Raw genomic sequence first — 18,596 nt, forward strand, 5'->3', positions numbered from 1 at the left:
TGCAGAAAGGCTTGTAGAACGCTTACAGATGTAGTGCAGGTGCGTTGTTGTGTTTAGATGAGGTGGAGAGCAGATGACATTGACACTACGATATGAACTGAGTCACAGTCTATGTGCGTGTGTGTGTGTGTGTGTGTGTGTGTTACTGAGGTAAAGACCTTAGTCAGCAGCAGTGAGGCAACAGGAGGAAGAGAGATAATATTATTTCTCACATCACCGTGCCGCTGGCAGCCGTCTGCCCGTGCCTCCCAGAAGTGCACGATAATTATCAACCTGTTTGTCTTTCATTACCTAACCAGCAAGGACAAAAGAGAGAAAGGGAGAGGGAGAGAGACAGAGGGAGAGAAAGCAGGATGGGAAAAAAGTGAGTTTGAAATGAAAGATAAGAGTAAAGAATGAGAATAAAAGATGAAAGAGAATAAAGAAAAGCGCATGTAGAGGCATTTAGAGAGTCATCAATAACCACAATTTCTCAAAAATAGGACATTTCACTTTAATAATACAGTATACTGAACATTACATTATGGCTGTTGCTGGAGGGCTACTGAATGCATGTCAACTTAGTATATACGCATTGTAGACACGTGGTTTGCCCCTCAGTACATTGTAAGACAAATTGAGTGATTTATACTTGTTCACAAACAGAGGAATAGGGCATAAATGGTGTAGCAGCAGTAAGACTATTGATTGTTACCATTATACAAATATAGATTACACAGAATATAAACTATAGCTTAGAGAGCGTCGTATCGTTCATAGCCGTAATTCACACAACAGTTGGAATGCAGACGAAATCTCCTGTACATGATTCAAGGTGCACGCTAACACTGAAGAGAATTGGTACATTCATATATAGTATACGTAGTGTGTATTTTTGCGTATTATATTTCCATTAAAATTAGTAGCAGTAAAGTTAGATAACTGTACAGTGAGTGTGGTGTTATATATATATATATATATATATATATATATATACACACACACACACACACACACTCACACATACAGTATGTGGGTGTAATATGATGTCTGGAATAAATTACCTAGCTATTACAGTCATTTGAGTTGAGACAAACATGTAACCGAGCAAAAGACAGGACTGTGTCTTCTTTAGACAGCAAACTTGACATAACAAAACAGCACAAATGGAACAATTACCCATAACCATAGTGTGAAGTGAACTATAAGTCATGGATCTTTTTATTTACATTATTGCAGATGTATTACTATCTTCATCATATTATTGCAAAATATCCCTTGGTTAAGTCATGGATTTCAGTCAGATATGCTACATGATGAGACTTCAAGGTAGTTAAGTGACTGTGGCAAACATATGGATAATCATGTCAACCACGGTCTGTTACCTTCACCTAAATGTACAGTGTATATCTATGTATTCACAACTTCTCGCAGATAATATCAAACTCACAGACCTGAGCGTTCACAGATGGCTATGACCAACGCGTGATTCTAGACAAAATACTGAATTATATCTCCTCTGATATTAATATTCTCACAGTTAACGTGATATGTGGCATTAAATACCCCAAAGCAACATTAAAAAGCTAGATATAAAAGGCAACTCAATATAAAAATAAATATATTATATTTTGGATACCCTATAATCAGTGCAGAATGCCACAGATTTTGAAACTAACAAACAAACAAACATCTCAGATGGTTTATATCAGTGCTGAGATTTGATGTTTCGATTGATTTAACAGATGCGCCTCTGTGCTACAGGGCTGCTTTTTTTTTTATTTTTTATTCTTGCCCCTTTGTTCGAACTAAACACAGACCCTCACATAGATGCATGCTGGGGCAGAGAATGTGTCCATTGCAGGCCACCCAGGCCGATGCTTTAAGACAGATTAACCAAACACAAAACAACAAAGGCACCATTACAACTTTTTTCTTTTCTTTTTATAAATGAACCACATAAGGCTACAATATTATTACTAACACTTACATAACAACTGAATATAATGATATAAACATTTGAAATAAAATTTAAATTTTCTCTTAGTATTATTAAAGAAAAGCTTATAATCACCTGTTGTGTGTGTGTGTGTGTGTGTGTGTGTGTGTGTGTGTGTGTGTGTGTGTGTGTGTGAGAGAGAGAGAGAGAGAGAGAGAGAGAGAGAGAGAGATTTTGTTTTGTATGTGTGTGAGTGTTTGTGTGTTTGCTGCAATCAGCAGTGGAATATAGCCAGGTTTCTTTACTATTGACATTCTCCTCACTGCCTGGCCTGAAGGAAAGTCTCATTTATTCCCAAAGGAAAGCGGCAGACAAAAAAGCAAATCAAACAAACACAATAAGACTCATTGATACAGTCCTGGAGGCCACGTGACGGGCTTTTGGAGGCTGAGAATAAATCAGGCCTGTCACACAGATCCTTATCATTCTATGCTCAGACCACACAGACGCCCATCCATCCATTCAGCGCATCTCAATACCAGTCTCTCTATCAGTCACAGCACATGGATATGCCCAGGACAGATGGGAAACATCCTAATTATTGAATGTCCTGCAATCTAATTTAGGACATTGGGAGGAGGACGAGGAGTAGGGGGTGTTTCTGGCGAAATTTCTTTAAAAAAAATGACATCCTCTTTGTTATTTGAAAAATCAATAAAACTGTGAATTCCAGCTTCCAGATCAGTCATATGAGCAAAGTCTTTCCAACCAGTGGGGGTGATGGATCTATTAGCTCTATTATAGGTAGCACAACAAGCCAATCCACTTGAATGCAACATACTTTTCCCGTGACTCCACTAGGTGCTTGTCCCGCTATGCATGACTGGCTGTCAAAGCCATTGCAGCACGATGCTTCAGGGGCTTAGTGATGAGAATCTGGATATACACGGTATACACACACCAATACTGGGAAACACATACCGAGCTGAATACATGCATCTAATACTGCGCTAAATGTTGGTGGCAGGGAGGCAGGATGTTCCGCTACTCTTGTCGAGGTGACTCCTGCTCTACGACTCCACGATAAAAACACCGTCTCGAAAGATGGATGAAGATACAGTGCTTGTAACCAGGGAAGGAAGGACCCGTCATTTCATTATACCCTTACGGACTCGCATCTGAAATAAAAGCAGAACGAGGAATAAAAATACTGACGTGTCAGGGGTGTAATGAATTAGTGCAGCAGTGGTATTACAAAAGTAGGGCACATGTACCTGCAGCTCTGCTGGTTGAGACTCTTGCTTCTCTTGGTGCAGCTCACCTCCCTTAGACGGCATGTGCACTCGCACTTTGGGGGCTGTGACGTCATTCTGCGCACGGGGCAGGGCGGGCATTGCTCTTCGGCGGGGGAAGAAGGGAAGATGCTAGTTGGAGGAGCAGGAGGTGCAGATGGAGTAGGTGCTGGAATCCTATTAGGATAGACCAAGACGTGATAAATATGCTATTTTAAAATAGTGAAAATAGCATTATAAATCAGATAGCTCAAAACCACTATAATATACTTGATATACACATTTATGCAACTGCAATACAGTAATTAAATTTTCTAAATTCACTAAAGCCAACAGACAAGTTTGTTTTTTCATTCACTAAAGCCATTATACTCTTAGTTACTATTCTAAACTTTTTGATGCTGGTTTGAAGGCGATGGAAATTCATGGTTGTGACTGGCCACCAAAATGAATAATTTCTGCAAATGTATTGGTACCTAAACTATGATGATGAGTGGAGATGCTGGATCCTTGCTTATACAGTGTTATCAGAGTGCTCAGAACCTCTAGGCCACCAGTATAGAAAAGTGCAAAAATGATCAAGTCATGTAATGTCATATCAAAAACGACTAGAAATGCTAATGACCGTTTTCCGTAAGTGATCATACTCAGAAGCACAACTGAAAGTAAAAATCTAGAACACGTCAGATGAGAGAAGCAAAAATCCAGTTTTATTGTTCAAAAAACAACATGAGATCCAATCAATGAGATGTCCCAAAGTGATCTGAATCTATACACAGACTCAATACCCTATTTATACAGTCTTATCTTTAGTCTACGCTCAATTATCTCATTCTTTTGAAATCCCAATATGCTTTAATTATGTCTTTTTGATTTCCCCAGAAACTCTACTTTTCTTATTTTTAAATTCCATTAGAATCAACTTTCCTCTGATGATGTCAGTAGCTTTGTTACAAACACACCACCATATTACCCATCACCTACTGATTATTCTCCCACAAGTCCTGTTTCCTCCCCAGTGTATGATGTGTATGATAGTGATTCTCAATAAACTACGTACTCTGCTACCCTTGTGTTTTCCTGTGTCTTAAATTTATTCCCAGAGTACCATAAATAATCATTCTAATAACTAAAGTATTGTTTTGTCCATAGGATACCCTTATCTTCGTGCGTTATCTTGCTTAGCATCCAAAGCTTGTTAACAGGCAGCGGCTGAAGAATTGTTTATTGTGAATATTATTCATTTAATGAAGTTACTTCTTAAACACTGGATTTTACGATATTGTTTTTGTCACTGCTTTCCAAAAGCAATAAGGAACTTGATGCCATGCTTTACAGTTGTTTTATCGAGGGTAAGTCGTAATAATCGTCTCCTGGCTTTTTCATCGAATACTGTAGGCTGTTAATAATATCGTCCGCCTGTTTTGAATCTTTCCTCATCCTTTCATTCATCCCCCATACATGCAACAATTAGGATGTTAAACGAGTGCTTCGAAGCTGCAGAGTATCCTATTAATAATGCTTTTAACGTATAATACTTCTAATAATGCTTTAGACTGATATGACTGCAGCTTTCACCCAGTTAACCAAAAAAAAAGGGAGCGGAGGAAATCTACAGTTGAGTGAGATAATTAAGGAGGAAATCTGTCTTTGCAAGACTGGATGTGTTGAAGGAGTCTAGAAGCCAGAATGGGGGACGGGGAAGGGGCTTTCTGGCCCACAAATTATCCTAATTTCACACCTGCCACTGACTCTATCCATGGACGGGTGAATGATGGATAGTAGAGAGGGAGAGGCCATCCAAAAGAAAATGCCCTTTGGTTGCCCTTTCCATGCATATGATATAAAGAGGAATAAAAAGGGCGAGAAGAAGAATCTCTTAAACGAATTCTCTTCTAACCAAATTAATCGGTATCTGTGTGTATACGTGCGGTGCGGCACACATCAAAATGCAACGGGTTAGATATATGTTGTAATACATAAAAGCTTATTTAAATCCTGGCAGCAGATTAGAGCATTAGTTAAAGTTGTGAAATATAAGACGATTATTGAGGTGTGTCTGCTTACAGTGATGGATTTTTAAATGTCACATGGCTTCGAAATAAAAACAAAGAAACTCACGTTGGTTTTATCCTGACATGTTTCTTTCGCTTTGGTTTTCCCCGCTCCCTTTTCCTCCCTTTCCTCGTCGGCCGTGGGTCTTGCCTGTAAGACAGGGACAGAGATCGATAAGTTCAGTCGGTGTAAAGTTCCATGCGACAACAAAGACACTAACCCGTGTTAAATGGTATCGCGGTCATTGCTACAAACAGGCCTGATGCATCACAATGACAGATTTGAGTACCATGTGACTTTCTTTCGTAATTCTTGAGATTCCTCGTTTTCTTTGCGGGAGTTCTCGAGGGGCCAGTGCCCTAATTAAGCAACAAAATGAATGTTCTGTTTCTCAACTCAGGAGGAGTTTGGGTTTCTGACTTGCATCCAGCTTCGTAGACACAGGCCAGCTGGACACACACACACACACGGCGCCAACAGAAATTCAGAGAAGTGAAGCCCCTACTCACTTTTTGTCACATCAACTTCGTCAAGTCAATTATATAACACCTATAGCCAAATTATGTGATGTTTGTCTTAACAATATTTTGCAATGTTAACATAAGAAACATAACTCTTCAGGGAGGAAAAAAGTACAAATGGAATCCCAACAATTAGTTTCGTTCTGCAACATGGCATTTTCCAAATGGAAGTGGTTAGGGAAGTAAGCAAGACTGTTTATACTGTTTAAGGATTGTGCAAATAACACAATTTGTCCTTTTTGCCATAGCATCAGTAGGAAAAGTTCTAATTATGATTATGATGATCAACTTAACACAATATGTATTTATAGTAGGCTTTATAATCATTGGCTATAGAGGCTAATTTAACACAGTTACAGTATTACTTTGGTGTAGCTGGCCTGAGTGCACATGATGAAATGAGAAATGAGATTAGACCAGGCGAGTCTGAACGTAGGGTGCCTTTGCTCACTACATTAGCTGAGCATGCAATTCCTCACTGCAGCCAGCATCATTGAGTCACCAATAGGGAGAGGACACACAGAAAAAGACAGAATACATAAATGGTAAATGGCTAATGTTACGTAATGCCCTAATGTGCAAACACGCATGCACATGCTCACGTAGGCACAACATTTACCTGGTTGGCTCTGTATGAAGATCTGCTTTTGGCCTGGAAAAAAAACACACAATGACAAATTAATCTGAGGAGATAAAACAGCAACTCCATACACTCCTAAGACTAGGGCTCAGAAGCAACTAACAAGTTGACTTTAATGTCTTAGTGCATTAGGTGGTTAAACCCTAGCACTGTACACATAGTGGTAAAAAAAAAAAGAAAAAAAAAAAAAAGGGGGCATTACATTCTGTTGAGAAACTTCCAGTAAGTTAATTGTGCGTTTGATGGCTTCGGCATGGTGACGCCTCATTTTCCAACGGAAGAAAAGCATGAGGACTAAATGTAAATTATCTTTCTACATGTTCAGCTCTGCTAGCTCAGCTGACCGTAATCCTAAACCCTGAGCCCTGAAAGAGATTTTAATGTGAATTGTACAAACTGACCCCATACACAGAGCTCGGCAGGATGCCAGAGAAAGGGGGCTTTTGTGGCTATTCGGGGTTTTTTTTTTTCTCTCTCCTGACATTATGCAAAATGGTGTCTATAGGGACAGAAGGTATTTATGCATGTGAAGGAGTCAGAGTGAGAGCGTTAGCCATGTGACCACGGTGAACTCTTTGCTTTGCTATTCAAAACCTATTCATACATTTGAAATTACGCATAACATCCAGTCACTAAAAATAGTATTTATACCAAACACTGGATAAATTTTTATTGCAGTGTGTGCCTTTACAGCCATATCTCAATCAGCCGATGGATGGATGGATATAATGTGTGTGTGTTTGAACAAGTGGCTCACCTGCACTCACACTGGCTATGTTCTACGAAGGGTAACCGCACCAGTTCGTGCTTCATGTATGTCGTTTTCATAAGCTGTAAGAGATTTCAAGAATCAGCATTAGGACCCATAGAGACATGCACACACACCAACACAAAGCTCTGCAGACTAATGCCTCCATGTTTTATCCTTCAATCTCTCAAAACAGTACGTGACTGGAGGACAATCCAGCAATATCCATTACACAGTAGACTCTGTCCTAACTTTGCATGAATGCCTCGTACTGTGTATGAGTGTACGTGTCGCTTTTCAAGCACACTTTTGTTTCCAGCATATTGAGTGAGATTTTGAGATCACACGTTGGGTGGGGACAGTTGGTGTGTGGGTGCTTGTAACATAACACTCGGTCTATTTGATCTACACATTTATGGCATTTGTATAGAATATATTTATGTGTACCTATATTTGTATTAAGTGCCTAATGCTTATCTGTGTTTTCAAGTGTCTAGACTTCATCAAGGCCTCGTAAGTACAGGCAACTGACAGTGTGTTGTTAGCTTCAAAACATTTTCATTGTGTGTGTATTTCTGATGCAGTCTGAACATTAATATCAACATTTCTGTTTAAACTTCAAGAAATGGGTTCAAGTTAAACACTGTAGAATTAGAAAAATTTTTTTTTTAAAAATCCAGAAATAAATGGATCACACTAATCAGACAACACTAACAGACAGTGTAAGACAGTAACTAGTATAAGAATATAATATGTACCTTCACTATATATATATATATATATATATATATATATATATATATATATATATATATATATATATTATATAGTGTGCGTGTGTGTGCGTGTGTGCATGGTGTACCTCCATGGTGAGCGTATCTGTGTGCGAGGGCACGCATTCAAGGGCCTCGTCACCGCAGCAGCCACCACAACGCCTCAGTGAGACACACGATGGCAGGAAGAGGTGATGAGTCTCCCACGGGAACTCCTGCCACACCTCCACCAACGTCTCTCTGGGCTGGCAGCCGCTCCTCTGATACACATCCATCCATCTAATCACTGACGGGGAGGAGAGGAAAGTGGAGTCAGACAGTGAAACATGACTAAGTTAAGAGTGTGTCTTAACTGGGCGATGACTAATTTCGAGAGGCACTTTACATTTTACTTTAAAAAAAGAAATTTGAACAAGAACAGTATATGACTATTCATACTGAAAACAGTACACATGAAAGAAGCAACTCTCACATCTCACCACACAGATCTCATGCACAGAATTTTCTGAATGACGATGAGTACCTTGTCCTGAATCGTGAGTCTGTACGGGCTGCCACTGAGCTAGCTGGAGGAGAAGACACACATCCAGTAAGACATAACATACAATAAGTATAGACAGCAACAATTACAGGAATCTAAACTGCATGTCCGATAGTTAAAAGAAATTTTATTTTATACCAATATATTACTAATATTACTAAATAATAATAATGGAAAAAAAAGATCAATAAAGAAACAAAGGGTAGTCAAAAATTAAACAGTAAAATAAGCAAATAATAATAATAATAATAATAATAATGCAAAGACCAATAAAAATATGGCAAATAACTAAAGCAATTCAAAAGCTAAAGTGGAAAAAAAATTGTAGCTATTTTTTAAAATCTGTGACGGTATTATACAAATGTTTAATCGTAATGTGTTCCACAACAAAAGGCTATTTTACCACCAATAATATATCAGAACCTTTAAGTCCACTGATGTATTGAATAAGAAAAAAAAGTGTGCTGATGTAATTAAAATCACACTCATTTGTTGTTCTTAGCACAGAAACCACAGGCGGAAACCACACACCGCATGATCAATGCTAAAATCCCAGCTCATACCTCATGCGTTAATCCGATTACCCAATTCTCAATTCAAGACAAATTAAACAGAGTATGGATGCCAAGAATGGTCATAGAACTGTGTGTCCCGATAAAGAAGACAAGATTACATCAGTCATGATTTCAATATTAAATCCATTCAGATGAATGTGTCAGTCTGAGTGTGTTGCATTGATCTTATGTATTAGTGCGAGGTAAGATAAGAACAGGAAGTTTGTCCACATTCACATGAACACGCCCCTCAGTACTGTTGGATCGACACTCTGGTACAAGGTCACAGCTAGATGAGAGCAGACTTTGTACTAGAAAACACATACACATTAAAGTGCAGTTTGCCTTTGCCCGAGTTGGGGGATGTTTTTGAGTAAATGAATGTGCATCTAATTCTCACAAATGTCTAACAAGCCTACAGTGGAGCTGTAAAGCACACGCATGTCTGTTCATTACATTACAGCATTTTGCAGACACCCTTATCCAGAGCAACTTACAATTATCTCATTTATACAACTGAGCTGTTGAGGGTTAAGGGCCTTGCTCAAGGGCAGCTTAGCAGTGCTGGGATTTGAACTCACAACCTTCCAGTCAAACGTCCAATATCTTAACCACTGAGCTACCATTTCATACTGAAGTATATACTCATAGATGGATTCATTCAAATATGCAACAATTTCTCCATAAAATTATGTGAATGCTGAGGTGCAGCAATCGTCTGTGTCAAAGTACTGAAACTTGGTGCAAACCAGGGCGTTAAATCTGGAAATGTACAAGGAGGCATCAATATCTCATTTCCTTTTGTGCCTCAGAGTCATTGTGAAATGTGGCAGCCAAGCTTCGGATTGGCAGAGTGGCTGGCATGGCCACACGCTCCCCACCCACATACACAAAGAAAGATCATCTCAGTCCTGCCAGCTCATGCAGCAGCAGCTCGGTTTGGCAATGTCAGTTCCCACTCTAACACTCTTTGATCCCCGGTGCACCATCTCAGGGCCTGTAACTCTCTCTGAATGCCTCCACCCGCAGTTTGTCTCCCAACATCCTCTCTCTCTCACACACACACACACACCCATGGCTGTGCCAATGAAAGACCTTGAAACACTGAACACTGCTTCTACACTATTTTCCCATTTAGTCCACTGCAGGTGTGTAAATATCTCAAAAGCTAGCGAGAATGAGCATGGATCTTGGATGACGTCACTACGTCCCGCTTAGTGATAACAGTGTGATTAACTCTTACATCATTAGCCTTATTCATTGGATGTGTGTGTGTAAGAAAAAATAACATCAGAAGCAGAGAAACAGATGTGTAAACAGAGCTCATTACCGAAAAGGTTGCCTCAGGGTCAGCACAATACAGAACCTGCTCACTACATAGGGTTTATAAGATGCCATATTTGGGGCCTTAATTCAATAAGGATCTCAGTCTGATGTTTAATAATAATAATAATAATATCAATCAGAACGCAAAGTCACGTGATGAAGAATCAAACAACAGCTGTAGAAAGATTAAAGCCAGGCTGGGGTGGCAGGGGTGTCTGAGAAAGTGGAAGTGCGAGAAAGCTCGACCTCTAAAAATCATTCTGCAGTGGCACTAGATGCTGCCATAAAGCACGGCACCCAGTTCACGTAGCCCGGGAGAATACCCAGAATCACAGCGTCTCCTCTAGTTGAGACGACACTGACGCACAGGCACGCAGGAAGCAACACACACACAACCTTTCGGCTCTAATTTCACCTCCTCAGCGCGCACTTCCACCAAAGCACAAACACGCTTTTAGCCTTGTAAACTAGCGTTCACTCAGCGGTGCTGTGTAGTGAAGGCGTGCAGTGGGAACGTTTTACACAACGCTGTTCTGGCCAGGACGCGTGCACAACGTCTTCACAACGTGAGCTCGTGGAAGAAGGGGGAAAAAAGAGAGCTAATGCGCATATAGTGCGCGCGACATGCTGCTTTTAAAAATGCACAACCTTTGAAATGGCAAACGCCAATGACCGTGAGGTTACCTCAAGAGAACATCATCGTAAATCGTCTAAAAATAATAATAATTATTAAGTAGTAGCAGTGAAATCCAAACACACTGAAGACTTCAGATTAAAAATAATAAATAAAAATAAAACAAAATAAAACTTTGACGTCAGATGATTAACGCAGTAAGGAGCGCTGGTGGCTTAAACACGATCTCAGATAGCAGATTGTGTGTGTGTGTGTAGCCAGTAGAAACACTGATAACCAGTAACCTGTGTTAAACTTCACAGTTTAAATCCCAGTCATTGTTAGAGATCTTACCGGTGCCTTGGCACAGTGTGTTGGCATTCTGGCGAGTGAGACGAACTGAAACATGCCGAGAATAACTTGTAGCGTTGTGCCCATTGTTGCCGTTTTTCCAAGTAGGTCCAAAAATAGTTCTCTAAATTATACAGCGTGGATCCTCGGTTCCTTGATTGCAGTCCTGGTCACTTTTTCTCCTTTCGCGATTTTATAATGAGTCTCTGAAGAAAGCGAGACCATGATAATGCATGATGTACGTCTTCAAAAGGCAACGGGATCATCACAAAATCGATCCGGGGAAGTTTCCCATTCGGACCCTCAACCCTTTAGCCGCTTACACTAACAGGAGATCTAATTTACCCGTAAGCGACACGCGGCTCTTTGTCAGAGAAAGAAGTCCAGTGTCTCTGCGACCTCCAGTCAGTAATCAGAAGCAAGTCCAAATGAATGTGCACACTGAGGAGGTCGCGTGCGCTGTTATAATCCCACAGAACGCAATTACCGGCTAGTGCACAGAGAATGCACAGCCAGTCTATAGACAGATAGATAGATTAGATAGATAGAAATTCCGCTACAAGAACCCTCAGAGATACAGGCCACCGGGTAGTCTGATTAATATATATATATATAGAATACTAAGGGATATATAGCTTACTGTAATACCCCCGTGTGTGCTATTCCAAGGTGAAAAAATCCATCCAGAATGGTTAAATCCTTCAAGGCGGCGAGGACGGTTCCCATGCCTCTTAAGCGCGTGTTTGCTTTTAAGAGCCGCTTTCCGTGACGCATCTCGCGGGACTGAAATCTACACGCGCTGCTCTTCTACCGTGATACGATGACGTCTCTTCGGAGGCGCGCCACGCGTTTGGTTTTATTTCTTTATTATATTTTTATTATTGCGCTCTATAGTATGTGACAAGGTCGCGGATAGGATGAAAATGTGAGCGAACAGGCCTAGCGGCTCGGTGGATCTAGTCGCGTGCCTCCTGCTTGCCCTTCAGCAGCTGAACTACTGTAGAAACGCGCGCGCTGCAACTCGAGGCTGCGCGGAACTGTCTGTCACGTTGCGAACTTTTTCTGTCTCCCCCTCGTCTCCCTCTCTCAAAGTGTAGACCTTGCTCACAAAACCCGGTGCAGGTGTAATGCCCTCTCCCGTCAGCGTACGCCTCAGCAATAATTAACTCCCACTCTCTCGGTTCAGTTTGAAGACTTTTATTTGTCTGCCTTGCTTTTCCAAGCGAGAAATTGCCTTATAAAACCATCACAAACACAATACACAATGTAGAGTTGATCAAATACAGCGTCAATCAATAGCTCGGTTCAGCATTCAAAACAAAACAAGCTTCTGATCTTGTAAGTTTATGCATTTCCAACCATAACCCATAAATGCCTAACGCGACCCCTCCCATTTCCTTTGCATGTGAAGACCCCCGACGTCATTGCTAAGTGTGTTTGGGTTATATAGAGCAAACCTCATGGGGGATCACTGAATGCGGGCTGTTATCTCCTCTAGAGCTAAGTGACAACACAGCTTACACCAACAATACCCCCTAAAGGCCCTCTCTATGCAAACGGACAAGAATTGATATCCTGTGCTTAACATCAGTGTCAAGAGAAATGTCTGTCTAATGAGCTTGCCAGTGTTTCTACACCGAAAACTCATGACTAAACGTGTCCAATCAGCCTTCCGGCTATAGCCAGGACAGAGGACGGTGTAATGACTGACATGAAAACACCCCTTAAAATCCCAACCGCGTCTCCTGACTCATTCCTGAGAGCCGTTATCTCCGAGATCAGTCTGAGAAAAGAGCTGCACCTGCATATGGGCCTGTGCACCTTATCAGCCTATCAGATCTGAGCAAGGGCTAGCTGAGGAGTTACCAAGGCAAAAAAAAAAATTTTAATTCTAAAAAAAGGCCCACAATGTCAACATCTGCCCAGGAACGTTCCCGAACACATCTCCTACATGAGGTGCTTCAGATGAAATACGTTCTTGAAAGTGACGAGTAAAGATAGATGCTGATTATCATCTAACAATAAAAGCAAGGGTTTTGTAGAGGTGGCACCACACCTCAATCAAATGAGCTGAGATATGATTCAGCATTTGTAATGCTGAAATCAGACATAAACAATACAAAGCTAACTGCGTTGACTACTAAACACATCTATTTCTATTGGGAATTCAGTTGTTGAATTTTCTACGTTTTTGGCCAATTTCTCTGAAATTGTGGCACACACATTAAATGTTCAATGTACAAATTTGGAAAAGTAGTTTGGAGGGAAGTTCTGTCAATTAGTCACACTTCTAGAATAAACCATGACATTTTGCCCAGTACAGAGGAAAGATCTGGGCCAAATGTTTAGCAGCAGAGATTTCTGTTACACAAGCATTGTTAATATAAATGTAATTAGCTGCTATTTAATAACTTGCTACTGTTAAGCTTGAACACTGTACACTTGCTCCGCCTTGTTGGCTGAAATTCTGTGGTTCACTGAGTACTATGTGTGTGACTCCAGGTCAGTGGATTTGTCATTTTAAAGTCCACTTCCACAAGACATTGACAAAAAGTCAGACACAAAAAAACAAACAAGAAGAGAAAGAAGGATTCGAAAAGAGAATTAAAATAAATAAATAAATAAATAAATAAATAAAAATCAGGCCAGTATTTCTTTCTTGAAAATGAAGTATTATTTAAATTTTGATACTTAATATTTAGCTTCTTTCTTTTGGGATTCTTCTTAATAGTACTGGTACAGAATCAGCTAACTATCTTGTTCTCGTGATCAATATCTGAAGCTTTTTCAAGCACATCAGGAGTATTTGATAGGCTTTAAACAGGCCACACAAGTATTTATTAGTTGCATTAGGGTAAGAATGCCACTTGCACTGATTACTCTTTTAAATATTAGAGTATACAGACTAGTTTGTATAGACCATTTGTATAAACCTTAATATAAAATTCATGCTTAAAATGACAAATTATAACTATAAATTATAGTACATACATTGGTGTAACATATTGGGAGAGCACTCTGATATATTAGAGTTTCTTTTAGATGAAACAAATGGGTGATCAACATGTAGGAAAGCTTTATTTCATAATTTGGATTAGAAAAAAGGGGATGTACTCTACTGATGAGCTGCAGCAGTCCTCGATGTAAAAACAAAAATTTTTTTTTTTTTTTTTGCAATTTTGAACTCATTTGTCATTTTCACTTTTTCTTCAGCTGGTTTTAATAGGCTTTTGTTTTTTGTTTTTTTTGCTTACGTACACATTCCAAAGTTGATTTTCCTTTCTCAACAGTCATCTGAAATAAGATTTGAGCCACAATACAAGACTGAAATAGCCCATCAGATATTTGGCCTAAATTTGGAACATACCCGATTATTTCTGAGCAGTATAAATGCAAAACAAATCTTTTCACTTTCATATGTTGTCCAAGATCAGATACCAATCTGATTGGTAACTATGCAACCATAATGAATTGCTCGAACTGGAACTCATGTGCTTTTTAAAATGTATTTAAAATCACACTTTACTGCACATGCGGAGATTACTGCTGGCTCTTCTCCCACATCCACACATTTCTTGGCAATGAAGTACCAGTAATAGCTACAAAAGCGATGCATCTGGTCTTTTTTTGCCTTCTCGCCTTAATCATGAACATGTCATGAGCAATTAAAGAGAGCTCGGTCAATTGCTAGATCGCTTTCGTTGTTTCGGTGGTCATGTCATTTTGAAGTCTTCATTAAAGCAAGAAAAAGGCATGTCACACAAAAAGTAGAAAGAACAAACACTGTGTGGGAAATTTGAACACTCAATACTAAAGAGATCATGGCAAAAATGCCTGGAAAGAAAACAATCCCTTTTTCTGGATTTTGCTTCATTCTTCACATTATAGGTGTTGCAGCTAAAAATCTGGGAGGATGACGGCTAATATATGCTACCTCCAGGACACAAAACCTTTTCAGACTGCCGTGTTCGGTATAAATAAGCTCAGGCTGGTGTCGCTCTTGACAGGGGTATGAGGAAGGATCTACCAGAGAGTAGAGCCAATTATACTCTGTCAGACTCCCAGACATGGACTCTCCTGATAATGAGGCAAGAGCTTTGCCAATGTGCTACTATGAGAGCCCTATAAGAAAAGATTTTATGTAAGGAGTGCTGGCCCTTCATATATGTTGATTAATGCTGATTATGTGTGTATGAGGCCTTAGTGAAATAAAAAAAGAAAGAAAAATACAGCATAAAACAGAAAGAATGTGTGTAAAATGAGTTCAACCATGCTAACTAAATTACAGGAATTGTAAGGGAGTCATTCATAATCGACAACCCCCCAACAACAACTGGATATCAGCACAGAAAACAGAAACAAAAACATGACATCATTTAATATCAGTATAATGTTTAATTATTTATAATTGCAAGAAATAATGTCTGAGAAACACTACGCCACTTACAGCAACAGTCAAACCTCAGTGATGGGTTCATGCAAGATTCTATTGATTAACAGTGGGAAACACCTGGAGATGGCAGTCTCCTTGTTATTTAATACAGCAGCTGAAGACAGCATTACAGAGAACATGTCTACAGTTATAGTATGACTGCAGATGGCACGTACCTAAAGAGAGCAAAACAAATGGCAAATGCACCAGTCATAAAATGGTTGTGCAAAACTAAAAATATTTCCAGAAATATATTCAGATATATTATAACTGTTGGGTGTTTATCTGAAGTTTCAATACGAGCTTTCCAGAGCAATTCAGCTTCCAAAAATTTTATTTGCTGTTTCTTTTCTTTTCTCTTTTTTGTAGGGAAATCAGAATGTCATTTCTGTCAAACCATGACAACCAATCCAGGTTACAATGATATTTAAATATATTTTCAGTTCTGAAAACAACGCCCAGAATCCCTTCTATAATTCATATAGATTCAGAAATTATGGCCTGCTTGATACTATAATATTGACTACGATTACATGCACATCGAATTCCGTTTAAGGTCTATATTCAGGTTGCAGCCATATTCCGAATACGATGTTTATATGCATACATGGTTGTTGTAAGTATTCCTGATTTGCATCTGTTAGCAGACAGAGCATGCGCATATATCTCCTTTCAGTGGATTTACTGAAAAAGGTGTTTACAAATTTCAGATTAAAACAGGTATATTCCAGGGGTGAGAATAAGAATTTGGGGAATCAGAATATTGTCTTAATCTGATTTGGATTGTGGGGTTTACACGACTCAATACTAATTATAATATTGCCAAATTCTGATTAATATCAGAATATTGATGTGCATGTAAATGTAGTCAATGTCACAAGTGAATGTACTGGCTCTCCTTTAATTTAGCTTAGGTAATATAATCACACACACACACACACACACACACACACCTGTGTACAATGCTTTGACTTTTTTCCATAACACTGTATCCAGGTGCAGTTACAATTCCACCCAGGAAATCCAGGCATGTTGTGCACATACAGGTGTCTGACACCTCATGTAGAACAAGAGCCTGCTCTATTTGTAGCCCTGTTTCTATACTGACCCATTATTTATGGCCCTTACCTGACAGAACTTTATATTATATAAAACAACAATGAAGCCATCAGCATGTTTTGTAATTAAATTATGGATCCGTTTTCTGTGCATCCTGGAAGTGTTCACAAATATCTGACACTGATGATGATCATTATTATTTGTTTTCAACCTAGAAGCACCATCACTCCATCTCCTAAAGCTATCTGCTACCTCCGTGTGCACGCAGTTCCAGTAATGGACTCTACACCGTGTCTCATGAGACCTGTATATTTCTACTTCTCTTTGCCACTTTGACGTATCTTGTATCTCTCCAGAAATTCTGCGTGTTTCTGTCTCAGGATCTCCTGCTGTTTCTTAAAGCCATTCACCCTGCATGAAACAAAATAATCCTGAACAAACACTAATATAAACAAAGTCCCGTTTAACCTGTTGTAACCGAACATCATGACCCGACAAGCATTTTCAATATGATAAGCTATCCACATTTATTTGATCACATTTGTATGGCCGCCTTTATTGTATATGCGCAATGTCTGATTTCTACCGTTATATTTATATGTATAAGCACAGCACTGGTGCATTCACAAATCTGGTCAGAAGGTGTTGATTAATTTTCAAACATAGTTTGGCATTGATGGTGTACTGTGTACAAATCACAAGTTTTTATTAATGTGCTTGGTCTAATACGTTATTGTAACAGATTCGTTGTTATTAAAGAAAACTGTATAAACATTGATGTGGTGTTTTTGGAAAGGAGACATTTATGGAGCAGAAGCTGAAGGTTGTCTTCTATTAACTTCAGGAGAAGGTGAGGGAACATCTGTTTATGAGGATGATCCACTAAATCAGATTTTATAGTGCATGGCCGCTTAGGGCTTCCGTACGCATCACAACACCACATTGATTATTTTCCTATAATAGCATGCCACATCCTGTATTATTCCTTACACAAAATATTTACTTTTTCAAATGTGTGTTGGTTTTCATACCTGGCTCTCTCTTTGGACTCATTGTAGATTTTAGTGATGACACTATCCTTTTTGTCCATGAAGTCATTATGTATTTCCTCCAGCTTTCTAAAATATAATAATAATAATAATAATAATGGCATAACAATGTTAAAAAGATGGACTTCAGAAGAAAACACATATAGTGGGTGAACACGCTCAGATTTTATTTCATTTCTTCATCTATTTACCTCATATACAGCCACTGGTCACTCGAATAGAAACACCTGTACCCCTATCAATACGTGCAGTTATCCAATTACCCAATCATCCGGCAGCAGCGCAATGCATAACATCATGCAGATACAGGTCAGGAGCTTCAGTTATGGATGGTAATGTCAGACAGGCTGGTTTAAGTACAGAAATTGCTGATATCCTGTGACCTACACTCATGACAGTTTCTAGCGTATATTCAGAGAGGTACAGAAAAAAAAAAACATCCATTCAGCAGCAGTTGCTAATGAAAGGTCAGAGGACAATCGTTCACAAGACTGGTTCGACGGGAAGGCTACGAGAACTCTAATAACCACTCTTTACAACCTTGGTGAGTGAAAAGGCATCTCTGAAAGCACAACAAGTTGAACCTTGAGGCGGATGGGCTACAACAGCAGAAGACATCCACCACTCTGGTTAGCAAAGAACAAGAACCTGAGGCTACAGTGGGCACAGACTAACTGAAACTGAAACTGGACAGTTAAAGACTGGGGGGGGGGAACACAGACAA

General features: G+C 39.4%; 1 protein-coding gene across 3 annotated transcripts; it reads right to left on the reverse strand.

Moving 5' to 3' along the window:
* Window positions 1–477: 477 nt before the first annotated feature.
* On the reverse strand, window positions 478–17,879 carry vegfba (vascular endothelial growth factor Ba). 3 transcript variants are annotated; one of them, XM_053682030.1, is made up of 8 exons: window positions 17,855–17,879; window positions 8,471–8,513; window positions 8,037–8,233; window positions 7,184–7,257; window positions 6,406–6,438; window positions 5,332–5,415; window positions 3,193–3,387; window positions 478–3,096 (listed from the first exon to the last, which is right to left on the reverse strand). In XM_053682030.1, exons 3-8 carry the CDS (start codon window positions 8,220–8,222, stop codon window positions 3,075–3,077), a joined length of 594 nt encoding a protein of 197 aa, XP_053538005.1. In that variant the 5' UTR covers window positions 8,223–8,233; window positions 8,471–8,513; window positions 17,855–17,879; the 3' UTR covers window positions 478–3,074. The 3 variants fall into 3 exon arrangements, with proteins under 3 accessions (XP_053538005.1, XP_017329904.1, XP_017329905.1); XM_017474415.3 differs by lacking the exon at window positions 17,855–17,879 and adding an exon at window positions 11,336–12,700; XM_017474416.3 differs by lacking the exon at window positions 17,855–17,879 and adding an exon at window positions 9,052–9,575.
* Between the last annotated feature and the right edge of the window lie 717 nt (window positions 17,880–18,596).

The sequence above is a fragment of the Ictalurus punctatus genome, chromosome 8, assembly GCF_001660625.3.
Source record: "Ictalurus punctatus breed USDA103 chromosome 8, Coco_2.0, whole genome shotgun sequence".
Classification (NCBI taxonomy): Eukaryota; Metazoa; Chordata; class Actinopteri; order Siluriformes; family Ictaluridae; genus Ictalurus; species Ictalurus punctatus.